General features: G+C 43.6%; 1 protein-coding gene across 7 annotated transcripts in view; it reads left to right on the top strand.

The window, feature by feature from the left end:
• The window catches only part of LOC120409435, a 64,553-nt gene that overhangs the window by 21,203 nt on the left and 25,801 nt on the right, over positions 1–17,549 (top strand). For 2 of the 7 annotated variants that reach the window (XM_039547532.1, XM_039547534.1), the window contains exon 5: positions 666–736. The exons of 3 other annotated variants lie outside the window; for them this stretch is intronic. In XM_039547532.1, coding sequence (XP_039403466.1) covers positions 666–736 — 71 coding nt within the window. Of the gene's footprint in view, positions 1–665; positions 737–1,706; positions 1,969–9,221; positions 9,454–17,549 lie in introns of those variants that run through there. 2 more of the 7 variants (XM_039547533.1, XM_039547536.1) reach the window with 2 other exon arrangements.

Genomic DNA, 17,549 nt, shown 5'->3' with positions numbered 1-17,549 from the left:
CAACAGAAAGAGCATGTGGGGAGAATGATCTGGAGGAGAAAGGAGTAGGCATGTAGCACACGGACATCAGGAGTGTGTTACAGGCATGGGGGCACTGTGCAAGAAAGCAGAAAGATACAAGTTGGGGGAAAAGATACTGTTGTTTGAAGACATAAACACTATAACCACAACACAGATGCAAACAATTGTTAAGGCACGAAGTGTTACAGCACTGCTAACATCATGTGTTTAAAAATCATGAGTCAGGCCCCCACAATCACAAGATTGGCTTTAAAATCATGACATTTTAAAAAATAATAAATGTTGGGCTCCTTTTATTTGCCTTTTAGTTTCTGAGCTCTCACCAGGACCCTGTTTTCAAGTCTTTCTCCACAGCAATGGAGGCTAGAAACTTCCTTCTTTCTAAAATGAAAGCTGAGATTTGCATGCATTCCCTTGACTCCAGCAGCTGGGATGCTCAGAAAAACACCCAATATTGTGAGACCCACAATAAGATCGTGAGAGCTGGCAATACTGTGTTGACAGAGCATTTGCTCTGCTGCCTAACTGGAACATATCCTGTTCAGAGAGCATATTGCTTCGCCATTACTTATCTGTGCTGGAGATTCCGGGTCCCTTTGAGCAACAACTTGTGCCCATCTGTTTCCCTCCGTATTGTGCTACAGAGGGGAGCGTGCTCCTATATAACTGAAGATCAGAGATTAAGATCAGAGGGCCTGTCTCTCCTCTCAGCAAGGTCAGTTTTACTCCTCTGCACATCAATTAAAATTGGTTGCACCCAATTTACAGCAGTGTAAGTGGAAAGGGAACCAAGCTCAATATTTTTGGAACATATCACGTAAGTGGTAAGTTTCCAGGGGAGAGTCACAATAAATAAAACAACAACATAAAGTGTCTTTGTTATAACTCTAGCCAGTTTAGAAAGTTTAATAGTACAGGACAATATGTTCTTAAGTGCAAATCTAGCAGACACCACGAGATCTAGAAACCCAAGGATTATTGTGTGCCTATATTGATTTTGAATGGCATGCTTTACTGTTCTGTGGTTTTGTTTTTTCATATCCTACTGCATAATCATGCATAGCAAATGAAAACAAAGCCATCAATTTGAGCAAAAATATTGGGCCAGGTCAGTGGCTGGGGTAAACTGACCTAACTCCACCTGAGGATCTTTCCCAACATCTGTAGTTGTACCACAGATGTTTTTAATCCAGTTCAACAAATGCATGCATAAAGCTCTATTCAGTGCAATAGCAGTGATAGATGTGGTGGTGTTTGTTCACTGGGCACGAACATTCAGAACAAACATTTGTATTTTTTAAAATAATTTCTTCACGGAGGGCCAGGCAGCAGCGCTGGTGTCTGAGCTCTGTAAAAAAAATAGAAGGCGGGGGCTACACTTGAGCCTGTTTTCTAGTTGGAATAGTGGAAAGCTCTCCCCACTCTTAGCTTCCAGACCTTTGTAGTATTTTTCATTCAAAGAATGAAAGCAAGCATGCAAAGTATTCCACTTAGGAATATTCACTTGTTTTTCTGGCAGCCATTCTAACTTCCTGATCCTCACTGATGCCATCTTGGGTGTAAATTGCTGGTCTGAAACACAAATCGCAGACTTTGAAGGGAATATTTTAAAGTATGTAATTAAAAATGACTGTGGATTTTCTGTCAGCAGAGGATCTTTGATGCACCTGTTCTCTCTCTCACAGGGATAATCCCATTCTAATCCTTTTTAAAAATTTCACCTGCCTTTAAAAGTCTGTTGCTGCCCTTTTTGAAGGATGGACCTGTTTTTCTAGTGATGATTATACTGACCATCTGTCAATGGCAGACATTTCACTCCATGGAATAGTGATAATATTAAGATGAAAAAAAGAATTGGTTTGGGTTGCTGTGACATCTATTTCCATGTTTTTCTATACATTAGTATTCATGTGGTGATAGAGTATTATTACTGCTACTATTATTTTGAAATAAACTTCACTCTGATGATTTACCAACATCAATCTGTGACAGAAGTATAGTGACTCCTAAAGGGATCAGAAATTCACTTGACCTTTAAGTGCATGGCCTGATCATGCTCCCATTATTATTATTTGTATTGCAAGCACATCTAGTCATGCACCAGGACCCCACTGTGCTAGGCACAGTACAAACACAGAGCAAAAAGATGGTCCCTACCCCAAAGAACTGATCTGTGCATGTAGGAGACCCTGCATATATGGCCCATACCACTTCAACACGGAAAGTAGGGGGAGAGTGACCTTAGCTGACTCTACAGCAGGTTGAAAGCATTGTTATTATTTGCTAAGAACAATAGCCAGGATAAGCATTTCTTTTCTGGGACTTGGTTACACTGTAGCTTCTGCCTTTCCATTTCCAAATTGATCGATGTCTTTATTTTATTTTTCTGTTTCTAACAAGAGGTTCTGAGCATGTATACAAAAATTTACTGTCTAGACACAGTGTTCATTGGCAATGTCACACTAAATGAACTCAGGCCTGGATCCTCAGCTCCCATTGATTTCATCGCAGCTAAGCCTCTCAATATCTTTGAGATTCTGGGTCTCAGTCTCCATCCCACATCCTTCATTGTTAGCCTCATCTTTTGCTGAAATCCAATTGTGCTTACCACTGTACTGAACATGGATGACACATGACACTCTGGCTCATAGAACTGCCAGACTATGGCCCTTAACCTGCCTGTTGCTGCATGTTAAGCAGACCCCTGTGCCCACATGAAGTCCCATTTGATCTCAGTGCAGGTCCACACAGGCACAGAGCGGATTGCTGGATTGGGGTCTAAATAATCTCACACCCCCTTCCCACAAGACATTGAGGGCCAAATCATGGCTCTACTGAAGTCGATGGCAAAACGCTTATTGATTATAATGGGACCAGGAGCAGATGAAACTTACACTGTGCCCTAAATGACAACAGACTTGGGCTCTGACAGACCAGTGGAAGAAATGAATTCCAGAGTCAAGGGCCGTCCACTGAGGGCACCCTGTCCATGGGCCCCTAGAGACTATTATTATCAGCAGTGCCACGACTGATGTCTTGAGTCATGGTGGTGCACAAAGAGAGTGGGAATTTCCAAGATACTCAGGACCATGCTGGCCCTTTAACCCTGTGCAGCCCAGCCCACATTACATCTTGGTGACACAGTCTATTCTACTAACGCTACCACAGCAGTAGTGGTTTACTTATGGGAAAATGATATTATTAATGATATTCTTATTTCCCTTGTTAATCTGGAAAGGCTGCTGAACATAAAGTAGGAACAAACAGTAAATAGGTGATTTATTTAGAGTTAATAAGAGGTATAGAGAGAATATTTTTACAAGTTTACATCAATGCTGTTTTCTCTTTTTTCAAAAAAGCACAGATAAAACCCAAATATTTTCCACCTCTAACCAGGGAAACACATAAAAGAGCAGCACTATCATCATGTACTTTTCTTCTAAAAGGTATTCATTCAATTTCTTCCAAAACCTTTAGGGATACATTTCCAACTCAGCCTCTAAAGCTGAACCCACACATTTTGCACAGGTTTCAGAGGGGTAGCCGTGTTAGTCTGTATCAGCAAAACCAGGAGTCCTTGTGGCACCTTAGAGACTAACAAATTTATTTAAGCATAAGCTTTTGTGGGCTAAAACCCACTTCATCGGATGCATGCAGTGGAAAATACTGTAGGAATACTGCATGCATCCAATGAAGTGGGTTATAGCCCACGAAATCTCATGCTTAAATAAATTTGTTAGCCTTTAAGATGCCACAAGGACTCCTCATTCTTTTTACATTTTGCACAGGCAGCCACTTGGCAGAAGAGTTAGCAAGTGGGATTTTAAAGGTCCCTTTGGAAATTTGCTATTAAAAGTTGCTCAGTGACACACACACACCCACACCCCCACCCCCACCCCCCCCTTAAGCCTTAACTACAGTGGAACTCTGCCCCAAATCCAACAATCGATTGCCACCCACTAATGTGGCTCATTTCCACTTGTGCCAATACCCAAGTGTCAGCAAGGGATGGCAGGATTTGCACTGGTGGAATTTATCTTGGTAGCAGGCAGGAATAAATTCACGAGGACCAATCACAGCTTTCCTTGTTGACACTTGGGGGTTTCCCTCATGAAGTTACATCAGTGGCTGAAATTCACAGTGTAGACAAGATTTGAGTAATACTGTACAGCGGGCCAATACAGGCCAATTCAATCCTGCTTAAGCCCTCAAAATATGATTTAAGTGGTACTTAAGTGGTGTATAAGCCCTCTGCACAGCAATGAATTTCATCTATAGATGACAAAACAACTGTTCCGTTACCTGATACTCCTGAAACTTTATTTTATTGGCACGCCGTGGTTTTCCTTTGTAGTTTCTTGTATCCTTATTTTTTAGGACCCTACAAGCTCACATCAATGCTATTTTCTCTTTTCTTTAATGCTCAAAATGTCACTCATAGGCATTTCTGGGTAAAGCGAATAACAGTCTCCTCACCTTGGATACTTGGTGACATCAGGAACTTCTTTTGCAAGCTCTTTTCTGATTCCAATGGAAAAAAGAAAAAAAAAATTTTTTTTTAAAGAAATTAAACGGAATTTGGGTGATTTTTAGAACTTCATGCAATAATGGGTTTTGAGGGCCTGATCCAAAACTCAATGAAGTCTTTAGATCAGGTATAGTTGCCAATGACTCATTCAAAATGATATAGGAGTTCTTTCATTTTCTTTTCTTTCTGGGGCAAATGCAGCCCAGGCAGAAGTGGGCACAACTCCATTGACTGCAAGGATGTGGCAGCAACTTTACACCAGATCTGGTCCTATGTCACGAGACGATCTTCAACTTGCACAAAAGCATTTCACTCTAGCGCATATGATTTACATTCTTTTCTCACCATAGGAATGTCAGTGCTTTCAAAAATAACTTACAAGCACATAAAGTCCTGGAAAATTAAGTTTGCCTCCTCGCCCCCCGCCCCTCCATCAGCTTTCCTCCACTCTGCCACAACACTGACCTCAGCCCATTGTCTGGAGGAAACGTCTTTTCAGGGAGTGACAGGTAATTTATTCTCCATCATGACTCATTCCTGGGCATTTTGAAGAGCAGAGAAAGATCACCCTCGTACTCCAAATTGTGACAATGCACACTATGGAGAGTGTTAATGTAATGCAAATGATTAGAATCTCAATGCTGGGTGAACTTGAACTGCAGCCCTAGAGGTGAATGGACAGGTCTTTTTCACCTAAACCCCTGGGCCTTTTGGATTTTTTGCTTGTAAAGTTGATGGGGTCTGTTCCTGCAGCCCTTACTCATGAGATTAGTCCTCACTTGGGTGAGTAGTCCTGGCATCTGGCCGAGTCTACTAGCCCGAGGCAGGTGATTGACATGAAACTCTGAGTGGTTTGTAGCATACCTACAGTCCAATGAATTGAGTTGTCCTGCAAGAGTAATTAGTCTTTCCTCTGTTTAATTGCCCCTAAGAAATACTTTCAAAGTACCCCCCTCCTCATACTGACACGTTCAACCATCCAATACGATTTGTGGCACAGATGAATTTGATGCTGGGCTATATTACTTTCATTTTCATCCCATCGTAGTTGTACGTGAAACCTTAAGTTGTTCTTGGTTTGAGTGATTTATGTGCAGTTCAAAACTTACCAGGGGTTGTCTCCAAAAACCAGAAGTGGAGCCCACAAATGTTGGTTGTCATGTTAACTCTGAAATTGTGTGGTCTTAAACCGTGATACAGCTGACGTCTGTGGGAATGGCCAGCTGGAAACTTAAGTTCATCAGGGACAAAAACTGAGATTTTGATCCCCATCCCCCTAGGCCTTTCCTTCTCCATCCCTCCCTCACTACCATCCTCCCAGTTACTCAGGTGCCATCTTGGACATGGCCCTTTACCCACACGTCCAGCCCACATCCAAGTCTTGCCCCTTCAATCTGTGTAACATTTCTCAGCGTTAGCCTTGTCTATATGGACTGCCAAGGCTCTTGTTCAGGCCTTTGTCCTGTTCCCCTTAACTACTGCAATCTCTTATTTAGCCTTGTAACCAGCCACTTTGTTCCCCTCAGGTCCATTCAAAAGGCTGTTGGTACGTTCAGTTTCCCTGCTCTTTGTACTGACCACCTCACTCCACACTGTGTGTTCCCTCATTGGTTATGCTTTCAAGGCCTGCATTTAGCCCTACCCAACCTATATGTACTAGCTTATTGAGATACCAAGCTCTGCCTTCACTCTGACAGAGGGCAGCTTCAATTGCTCACCTGTCCACTTCTCCCTCTAACACTCCTGCACATGGGGGAAACTCCCCAGCAGTATCGGTAAAGCTGCAACCTCAGTATGTTTTAAATCTCTCCTTGAAACTTACCTCTGTTGTGATGCCCCCAAACCCACTCCTGTCTGGCACAGGTAAAGCATGTGGCAAACTGACTTCTTCTTTTATGATAAATTCTTTTTATGGCTACCTCATTTACTTAATTCCCCACCCCCATTTGTCTCACTTTTGTCCTGACACCTAGACGGTATTTTCGCTAGACTCAGGTACTGTTATCTTTATTACTGGTCCTCCGTGCCTAGCACCTTTGGGCTCTGATCCTTGATTGGAGTTGCTAGGCACTACTGAAATATAGATAATAAACAACAACGTGCCTCTTTCCATCCTTAAAGGGAAAGCACAACTGAAGCCTCATGCTGTTATGCACCAGCAGGGGAGAGGTACATCTTTTCCATGGATGGATTAGCTGCTGGATATTCCAGACAGGTCTGGGTGGCTCTGCATGGCACAGATGGGATCAGCTATCTTTTTAGGTAGATGGAATGACACATCAAAAGTCCTGAGATCATGTCCCTGGTGGGATGGGCCAAATGGAGGATCTAGTTCTCTAGCCACTGAAATGTGAATTTTACACCACTCTTAGGAATACATTGATTGATCCACTGTCTAAAAACAAGTCTAGGCTGGCTGCTAAAGAGGTGGTCATTTGGCATTATCAGTGCAGAAAGAACCCAGACTATTTTCAGCAAGCAATTTTGCATACAATGTACTTGAGTTCTTATATCAAGCCCAATCACTGTGGCATCCATGCATCTAAGAGCCAAATTATGCCATCAGATTTACACCTACCACTCACATTAATTCTAATGGGAGCAGAATTCATTCCTTAGCAGGCAGAGAAGGAAGAAAAAACACACACTGCATCCAGCACTGCCTTAGAGCCAGTCCAGTTGCCTTACTCATCCGAGTTGTCCCACTGAAGACAAGGGACCTGCTCGGGTGAGTAAGATAAGCCAGCGTTAGCTCTGAATTTGCCCCTTCAAATATGGTTGGGCATTCATAAAATTTTAAGTAACACTTTCAGGAATTGCTATAGTTTGGAAAAAATGCCTTGCAGTGAATTTTTGAATTTTTATTGGAATGTAGAAGAGTTTTCCTGCTTTATGTATCATCCTGTGCATGATATATTAAGGTTTTGCATACACCGTAATATAGATACTGAGTGGTACAAGGTGTAACTTGCCCACCCTTCACTCTAACCTTCCATGGGCTGCCATGGATCCAAATAACCAATTTCAATTGATTCCCAGGGAGCACCAGCAACAGATAAGTGACTGAAGAGCCAGTAGCAAAGGGGTTATTAAAAGAGGCGTTCCTGGAGGCTTTACAATGCACAAGGAAATCATTTGGAACACAATTAGGTTGTCAGGTGAAAGTGTGGAAGGAATGGCTTTTACCCCAGAGGTAGATACTCATTTCCAGAGCCTTTTCTGATTTTGACTACCTGACCACCCCAACTGATTTCATATCAAATCGCCTCCTGGTTGGAGTTCCATGATGACTGAGACTCTGTGCCAACCTCTTAAACCAAGTTTCCTTTATGACTAAAGGAGTAGCGTGGAGCCCTGGTGACTGCAGTGTTGTGTCAGCTGCTGCTAAAATGATTAACCCAGCTATTTTTATATACAGTGCTAGGTCTGAAACCACACCCTTTACACACACACACACACACACACGTTTTAAAGGGACAACTCATATGAGTAAGAGCTAGAGGCCTGGACCTTGATACAGTATGATAGAGTTTGTACAATGGTGCCTGATCCGTAGAGAAAAGGGAGTAGAGCGTACTATTAGGATTTGAAATCACTCTTGTTCAGTACGTTTCACCTTCAAAGCATTTACAAGCTTTACGTAACATCCTCACAATTAGTTCTGCCCAATTTACAGATGGAGAAACTGAGGCAGAAACATGCACTGCCTCACCACAGCCCAAAGACGAAGTCAGCATCAAGGGGCCACATGAATCTTTGGTGTCAAGTATCAGAGGGGTAGCCGTGTTAGTCTGGTTCTGTAGAAGCAGCAAAGAATCCTGTGGCACCTTATAGACTAACAGACGTTTTGCAGCATGAGCTTTCGTGGGTGAATACCCACTTCTTCGGATGCAAGTCATGCTGCAAAACGTCTGTTAGTCTATAAGGTGCCACAGGATTCTTTGATGAATCTTTGGTGTAACTCCACTGAATGAGTGATGAATTTGGCCCAAGCTATTTCTTTTCACATTGACCTCTCATAATTGAGGATCCACATATAAAACTTAAGTGACTCATTCATTCTTTCAGTCCCTAATTCGAGGCAGACTGGACCTTGTCTCTCTCTGAGGTAGTTGGTGATGATGGGAAGAAAAACAATCTATAGAAAGAAAAGGCAGCAGTTCTCTCAGAAGAAAACATACTTAGACAATCCCAGCAATGCTCTGCTGTTAACATCATATACAACTGATGTTTTGGCACTGGGCAGGGTTTACAAACATCCCTTAGTGCACATGGCTGGCTATGCTATTTAGAACCTATGCAGGAGCTGTATTTGCTCTGTATCCAGCTTGATCAAACAAAAATCAGAAAGGGTCACCCATCAGTTTGTGTTGGTTGTCACTAGAAATCTGAAATCGGGCACATGAACTCTGGCACAAGGATTGTGCAAAAAACCAAACAAATTAAACCCCAAAACAGAAAAAGAACCACAACCTAGAGATTTTCCCCTCAAATTGTATGCATATAGTTTGAGTAATCCAGATGGTCTCATCTTGCTGTTCATGTGTGTTTTGTTTTTCTAGTTGTGGCAGGAGTTTATTGGTGGTGGGTTGCATTTATGACAGGAGCATAGTTAATGTGAAAGCATATTCACCTGCTAGTTTATCCGTTCGTATTGTTTCCTGTTTTTTAGGTACTGTAATTCTTGGAACCCCCGCACCATGCTTAAAGTCCCTTTTGTACTAGGCACGGTACACATGCAAAGAGTTCCTGCCCCTGAGAGCTTACCCATCTCTCTGCATTGCATCTGTTTTTCAAGCTCATGTTATAAAGTCAGTAGGAATCCAACAAACACACAACAAACATACAATCAATCAACCAAACAACAACAATTAAAAGTCTTTCCAAGGGGTAAAGGCTTCAGTAAAATGACGGGGCATGGTTTGTGTTTCCTTAATTTTAACAGTAGTTTGAGGTTGTCTCCCTCATGTAGACTTTCCGAGTTGATCAGGTTTTCCATGACTCATGTGGCCCATAGTTTGGCCATCCAAGTTTCAACATCAGTTGTTCTTTCTGTAGTCAGGAAGATACCGCAGCCATCCTGAGCTAGGAATTCAGTTATCTCCTTTGACAGCATAGATTTCCTCAATGCCTGATCCCATAAGAAAGATTGCAGGAGCCTATGGGAGAGAGTTACTGCTGAGATGCAAGAACTAAGCGAGGGTATCCCCACCAGATATTCAGGAAGTAACCTGTCTCCCCACATTTTCATCAGCCTCTATTCTTTTTTAAAAACCGTTTTTAAGTGCAACTGTTCTTTAAGCTGTGTGCTTGCCCTGTTGACTTTACAGCGAGCAAGTAACAGTCTGAATAAGGCAGTCATCATTACTAACTCCCATTCAAATCAAAGGGAACTATGTCTGAGTAAGTACTGAATACAAAGCGAGAAAGGACCTCAGGATTTGGGCCAATAACAGCACCTAATGCTCCGAGCACTTTTTATGCAAAGATCCTGAAGTGCTTTACCAAATCAAATATTATCCCCACTGTACATATGGGGAAACCGAGGCACAGAGAGGTCATGTGATTTTTACTTGTCACGTGGCAGATCAGTCAGTGGCAGAGCTGGGAACAGCATTCATGTTTTCTGATTCCTAAGCTGCACCCATGAAACAATATTGCAGCACAGGGTCCAACAGAGGGGCAAAGGGCTGAGAAATCGTCTGCTCTCAGTAACAGCACCACACAGGATCGTGCCCAATGAGGTACCTAGACTCAAATTTTTACATTTCTGGCCCAGTTACCATTATTGGCTCACAAGTTTGGCCTTGGGAATAGAGAAGAGACGAGAGGAGGGGGGAAAAGAGAGTTCTTAGACATATTGTCAATATCTAAGCATGAGAAGGGGGAAAACAGCCCTTGGACACAGTGTCAATAACTAAATAGGAGACTGTCTCAAAAAGAGCGTGTGTTGCTGACAGACATCAAAGTGCTTCCATTGAAAGGAACTTACAAGAAAACAAAACCTTGAGATCAGCCTGTGTCATTAGCTACCAAATGGTTCCGCTTTGTTATTATGTAAATGACATATTGAAATACAAATTGGAAGCCTTACAGTGTAATTATTGTTGCGTATTAATTTCCTTCATTTCTTACCAGCGTTTCCCGCTAAACCCCTCTTATCTAACATTGGTGAGGCCGCTTTGTTTGGCTTGTTTTCTTTCTCAGAGAGGAAAGAACAGCCATGGGAAATACAAGATTTAATGAAAAGTTTCTATTTCAATCAAATACTAATAAAACAACACACATTTCTCTGGCAGCTTTCGTTTAAAATAACAAGGCTTACTTATAGTACTGGAACTCAAAGCACTTTACAAAGGACGTCGGACACATCCCTGTGTAACAGACAGGGACAATGAGGTGCAGAGAAGGGACTTGGCCATGCTCACCCAGTGATAAAGCTGGGAACCAAACCCAGATCTCCTGAGGCTTGGTTCAATGCCCTATCTGCTAAGCCACGCTGCCTCCCTGATTAAGGAAATCACCTGTCTCTTTACTAGTGTTCACATTCCTGTATACGCGCCCACAAACAACTTCACACACCGATTTCACCACAGGGTTAAGTGTTTTGCCCAAGGTCATACAGAGAGACATTCACCCCATGCAGAGGGCCAACACAAGGCTCATACATCACTTAGGTCCTCAAAAGAGGGGTTAAACATAGGTCTTGTGCTGGGGTCCCCTGCCTGGTGGCTGAATTTCACGCACGGGGAATGTGGTAGATTCCCCGATCTGCAGTCCCCTGCATTTGCCACTAGATAACACTCCTTCCTCATTGGATTTAGCTACCATTCCCCAGAGTACCTCCAGGCTGAGCGATCCACTATTATTTTGTTAAAGGTATAATCCACGCTAAAGCAGAGGTGTTACTCTGTCTCCCCTATGCTGCACTGTTACCGTTAAGTAAGTGGACAGCATGAGCTAGGCCCAAGCCAGTGCTGTCTATGGCTAGAGGCAGCAAAATGTCTTTGTTGTTATTTACTGATGGAAATGTCCCAGTACGTCTTTGCACAGCGAATGCTACATCACAGGGAGAAAGAACCACAAGGAGAGAGCCTTGAGGAAATGTGTAGCCTTTTATTAATCTAACAAAAAGAACAGTGGGAAGATCTTCATTACTTGATTTGAAGATTGTAGGGCTCTGGGTTATTTAAACTGTATTTCAGGGGTGAGTTTATGACCACAGCTCAGGGAAGAGTACAGAGAGCGGATTGTTATCTTACCTTTGAAGCACACAGGAATTGCCAAATGACAGAACAAAGGGAATATTTAGCAAGATCAAAGCCTTTCCAGGTTTTTTGATATTGCTTTTAAGTGAATTTTGAAATGTAGCTCCTCCTTCCCTGACCTGCACTGCTGCTCCTCCTTATTTCGTGAGCAACAGCTGGACAGCACAGGAGATTGTCCAGCTCAGCAAGGACCTAAATGGTGCGGCACATTACGCCAATTTTAAACATAAAATGGCCTCTGTCTCTCCAGACAACAGAGGCCTTTGAGATTTCAAGATGAAGAAGGCGGCCGTGAGTTCTGAGACTGAACTCTCTGGGGGAGGGACTGTTTTATTTGTTCAACGTCATCCAACACAGTGGGGCCCTGATCCTGACTGGAGGCCTCTAGATGCTCCGGGAAGTCAAATAATAATGATAATATTGCTAAATAAGCCACCTCAATCAAGGTGTGGAAAGTACCATTAGGGGAAGCCTGATAATATACTGGCCAGAGACCTTACGGCCCAATGTTCCACAGTTACCAGTTATGAAGGACAAGGAAGAGACTAATTCACGTCATACAAATGCTCTGTGCTTGGCAGGCCATAAGTCTGGAAGCTTCTGTTTCTTTATGGAACTGAACTCTGCCCCCAAAACTGACCTCATTCCTGGCTCAGAGCGGTGTTAGTAAGATAAAGGAATATGTGTGGTTACCTACCTGGCCTCGGAAAACCCTGCTCCAATTTAACAAGTGTTTCTTGTGGCAGCACTGAAGCGGAGAGTTCTGGGTGTTCTGCTCATTTGCCAGCTGTGCGGTTCAGATCCGAGTCTACACTTCTCCACAGTTTGCAGTGTTCTGAGCCAGGGTCTGGGTTTGGCCCTGCAAGCTAGGAGACTGAGGTGGCAGAAACACAACACAGGGACCAGAGCTCACTTTAAAGGATAATGTCAAGATAGGCCCAGTTGTGGATTCAGCACAGGGCTAGGCAGTTCCTCTCCTTTCTGTATCCCCAACAGCCAATATATAGTCCTTCCCTGGAGCATTGGGTGCAAGTGGTAATGGTTGTGAGAGGCTCCTTGCTCATTAGTGATCAGAGAGGACACGCTCCCTGCTGCCACATGACGTGTCTGTAGCTCCCTGCTATTTCAGAGCACACTGGGGTCCAAGCTGTGGGAATACACAATGAAGAAAACCCCCACACAAATATCTTCCCAAGATCTTACTTTATGCAAGGAACTGGTCACAGCAGCAGGCAGCCCTCCTATGTCATTTTCAACAGGACTTACTTTTGGGAAGGTAAATTGGATAACCCTGTAATTGGATCTCCTCTCATTACACAAGTGGCATCTTCAGACCCAAAGGGGATAAAGTATTTATCAGCACCTGCTGGGGAACAGCAAAGAAACACAGCTTCAGTAATAGCAGGATCAGGCCCATGATACTGTATTTTAATGTGTCCCCATCTACCCAAGCTGAAGTTATTTGTAGAGACGGGTGAAACAAGGGATACTTCAGATCCGAGGTATATTTAATCAGAACCCTCAAAGTTCAGCAGGGTTTGGATACTATTTTGCTTATGTCTGGTTACTTCAGATTATGTAGCTCATCATCTTGGCAAATCCCAAAGGGACATAGCCTCCTGGCAGATCAAATGCCATGCAGGTCGATCTCTGGTTAGGTCCTTAAAACTGAAAATCCAGCCAGACCATCTAATGTCCATCATTTGGAATTTTATTTTGGTGAACACATCCCCGCTCACCGGCCATGGAGCCGCATTCCTTGTTAGACATGCTTTGGAATTCATTGGTCTTTCATCCTAGTAATATGCCTGTACCAAGAAAGCCACTGAAACTGAGCGAGTGCTGATGGAGGTGGGTTTGGCTACAAAAATCCTCATTTCTGATCTTGTCCTTCCATTTAATATGAAGCAGCTGAGGAAGATGATAAAAACAATCTGGTGTTCTTCACCTTCCTCCATGCCCACGTTTCACTGCTGTATGATAGCATTGATGCAACCGTGGTTCTATAGATCCAGACCTTCGCAGCAGGCTTGATGTCTCCCACAGAGGCCACCAAAGGGCCTGAAACATGGTGGTGGGCTCATATGTTGTTATATAAAATACGGTTCAGTGACTTATAGCAACTTTTCTTCCAAGGATCTCAAAACACTTTATAGTGCACTGAGTCTCACAGCATCCAATGGAATAGGCAAATATCATCATAACGTGACAGATGGAGGTACAGCATCCAGGGGTGTGGCCACTTTGCATCAGCTTCGCTGGCATAAAGTGACCACAGACTGGGAATCAGAAGTCTCCTCGTGGGATATAACCTTGGTGTAGGGGCCTCTCCAGAAGATGCAGAGTTGGTTCTGTGGAAGATGTTCTGAAGTGGGATGTGGGTTTTGTATGAGCACTTGGTAGCAGAACTGGACAAGTACCTGAAAAATGTTTTCCATGCATATTGGAAATAAAAAGCAGAATTCGCTCTGGATACACTTGTGCCCCCTTTTTGCGTTCACTTTCTGTAATTCTCCTAGTGAATGAGTTTGCAGGCATGAAATGTACATGGAGGTGGTGAATTTTAAGTAACTATCCACAGAAAGTGAATTTTGAATATGTGAACTGGAGTCAGCACTAAGGAGCACATAGGTCAGGCTCAACCAGCATGGCTTATAATTCAAACACTGGACTTTAACAACAATTTGCTCATGAACACTCTCTGGGCCAGGGGCAAGTCAGTCACATTAACTAGCAATAACACATCAATTTGAGAAAATCAGCAGCTGGTTATGGACAATTTGTAAACAGACAGAATTGGAATACATTATTTGCTAAGAATTATTCACTATTTGATAGCTCATGTAACTTTCTATGCATATCTTGTGCACTTTCGTTCAAGACTTGCAAAGTACTTCATAAACACTAATGCATTAAACCTCCAAAGACCTACGGTAGAGATGGATCCAAATGGTTCCCCCTGTTTTATAGATTGATGAACTGAGATGCAGAGAAGTGACTTAGCCAAGGCCTGACAGAAAATCAGTGGCAGAGACAGGACTAAGACTTAAGAATTCTGTTACCTTATCCTTGTTTCAGCCACTAGAGCACACTTTCTAGCCAACCTCATTGTGATAGGGGGTTTAGAAGGCCGGGTAGCCTCGTGGTTAGCACACCCGACTTCTGGCATGCGCCCCTCTCTCAGGATGGTAATGGTGCCTGTTCCTGGCCTTAAGCCAGGAATCTTCAGTTTTCCACCAGCATCTGGACCTGGGCTCTTAAGTGGTGTTGTAGGGGGACCCAGGCCCTCCCTCTACACCCAGTTTCAGCCCAGGGACCTGTCAGAAGCAATACTGGCTGGGTCTTCCATGCAGCAAGTCCAAGTTCACTTCCCTGGGTTACTTCCTACCATTAGGTCCCTTCAGTTTGGGGCATGGCCAAACAAGCAGTCTCTCAACAAACCACACAAAAGTCTAAAGGAGCAGGGCCTCAAAAGGGGTGGTGGTGAGAGACGGAACTGCTTGTAGGCCTTATCTGCTCTATAGTCCCCTCTCAGGCTCAATCTTCTGTCTGGTTTCCTGGAGGAGGACTCCTCTTTCCTGCACCCTGTCCACTACCCTTTGTCTGGGCTTCTGAGATCCCTTTTAACCTGCTTTTCCAGTCAGAGCATGCTTGGCAGGCCCGGAGACCCAGCATTGCCTTTTAATGCCCTCAGGCTCAATGTGGGGTTTATATAACCCATCATGCTTGTCTGATTGTAAACACCACTTATACAGGTAACATGCCTAAATCAGCCTGGCTCATTAGCGCCCAGTCTAAACTATGTCATTTAGAAGAGCTCCAATTCACCCTGTGCACAAACCAGCCTCCGAGAATACATGACTCCAGTCCTTCGGCATTTGTCAAGCACCAGTAAAATATTCAGCACTGTAGAGGACCCAGAGTGGGACAGTCCCTGCTCCAAAGAGTTCACGGTCTAAAAGATATGGAGAAGATGGGATTTACTGGGAAGCCGAGAAGAAAACTCACAGGAGGGTTTTGATGTCTTAAAATATTTGGCACAGTTCTCTTCTTATGGGTAATGGGGAGACATGAAGTGAATCTTAAGGAGGGACTTGAACGTGACATAGGTTGGGGCTTGGTGAAGAGGAGACTGCATTGCATGCATTTGGAAATCATACTTGGGGAAATACTGGACACGCTTGCCTTCACATCCCTTTCTTATGTGAAAGTTCAGCCCAATGATAAACCCTGGCTCCAACAGGAGGCGAACGATCATGGATGGTCTCAATTCTTGATTAGTTTACAACACAACTAAATTCCTGATGCCCACAGAGTATCTGGGTCTGAAACCATAGAACTAATAATGTAGAGAACTTTCATGCAGGAAATGGCTTTAGGTCTAGGATTTTCCAGAGGGCCTAAATGAGTTTGGCACTCCCAATGAAAATCAACTAAGGCTTAAAGGCCAGCATCTGTTGAAGTCAATGGAAACCTGTCAGGACCCTGGTCTCAAACCCAGGCCCACCGCATTTTTGGGAAGCAACAGTGGCCATTGTGACACCCGACACATTGGATTACCAGCAAATTCCTTGGCTAGGTCAGCGTCCAGGGCTCTGCAATTCACTTCCTGATTGGCCACATAGTCTTGACCCTGATTGGCTAGTGGTTATATATAAACTTCCTTCTTCCTTTCTGGACTTGTCTGAGCAACAAGCAAATTCCCACTAGTTGCTACTCAGACCCACCTGACCGTGCCTTGTCACCACTCCTGACCTTATGTTGCTGCCACACCTAACCCTACCAGCCGCCTCGCTGCCCCATGCCCTTGGATTGGACCTCCTAGCAATCAAACCTCATGTGTGGACTCTGATCACTGATAGGACGTGCCTTACAAAACTTTTCCATTGACTTCAGTAGGAGTGCAACTCTGCTTGTGCTCTTGCTCTGATCCAATCTCACTGAAAACAGTCCCACTAACTTCAGTGGACACTGGATCAGACCCTTTAGTCCTAGTTTTATCATTCCTTGGCACTCAGACTTTTAGTGGGATGGGATGAGGAGCCCAGTGGGCTTTTCATGCTAGAAACCAATCAAAGCCAGAGGACTTGTCTGGACTGTAAAATTAAGGGACCACTAATTGTGTTGTCAACCTTTGGTTTACATAAACTGGTCCTGAGTGCAGTCAGGCTTTGAGTGGGGATGAGGAAGGACCATGTTTAGAATTTGGGTTTCAGCACAATAGCTGAACACAGTTTCTCTGTGTCTCTACCTGCGTCTTTAGCATGCTCAGTAGCAATTCAGCCAGATCACTTACTGGCAGTCGTGCTCAGTAGGGTTTTAAGTTTTGCCGTGCAGACAATGCTGGCAAGACAAGACAGACAGACAGAGATAAAATGGAGTTGAGAGAAAAGCCATAAGTAAGAAGGTTAATATTTTCTGCCTGTCTCTCCCAGATGCCACGTGGATTATGGCTGCTTCTCCTTAGCCCTGTTGGCTGGGATACCAGTTTCACTGGTATTTAATTGTCTGCGCCTAACTATACATTACACTGAGTGTAATTTAACATTGCTGGCCAGATCGTAGTGATAAGCAAGGTTTACACAAACAGCTACCAGAGCAGAGAATCGTTTCTGTCTAATTCTAGAGTCCTTTGTAGTTAGTGGCTCCAGACAAGGGTGGGACACCACTGTATTGACATCACATCTTCAGATGTTTCTGAGAGTTGTAGGAAAGAACTTGTAACACCGGAA

The sequence above is a fragment of the Mauremys reevesii genome, linkage group 7, assembly GCF_016161935.1.
Source record: "Mauremys reevesii isolate NIE-2019 linkage group 7, ASM1616193v1, whole genome shotgun sequence".
In the NCBI taxonomy this organism is placed as follows: Eukaryota; Metazoa; Chordata; order Testudines; family Geoemydidae; genus Mauremys; species Mauremys reevesii.
This window is presented reverse-complemented; position numbering and strand designations above follow the sequence as displayed.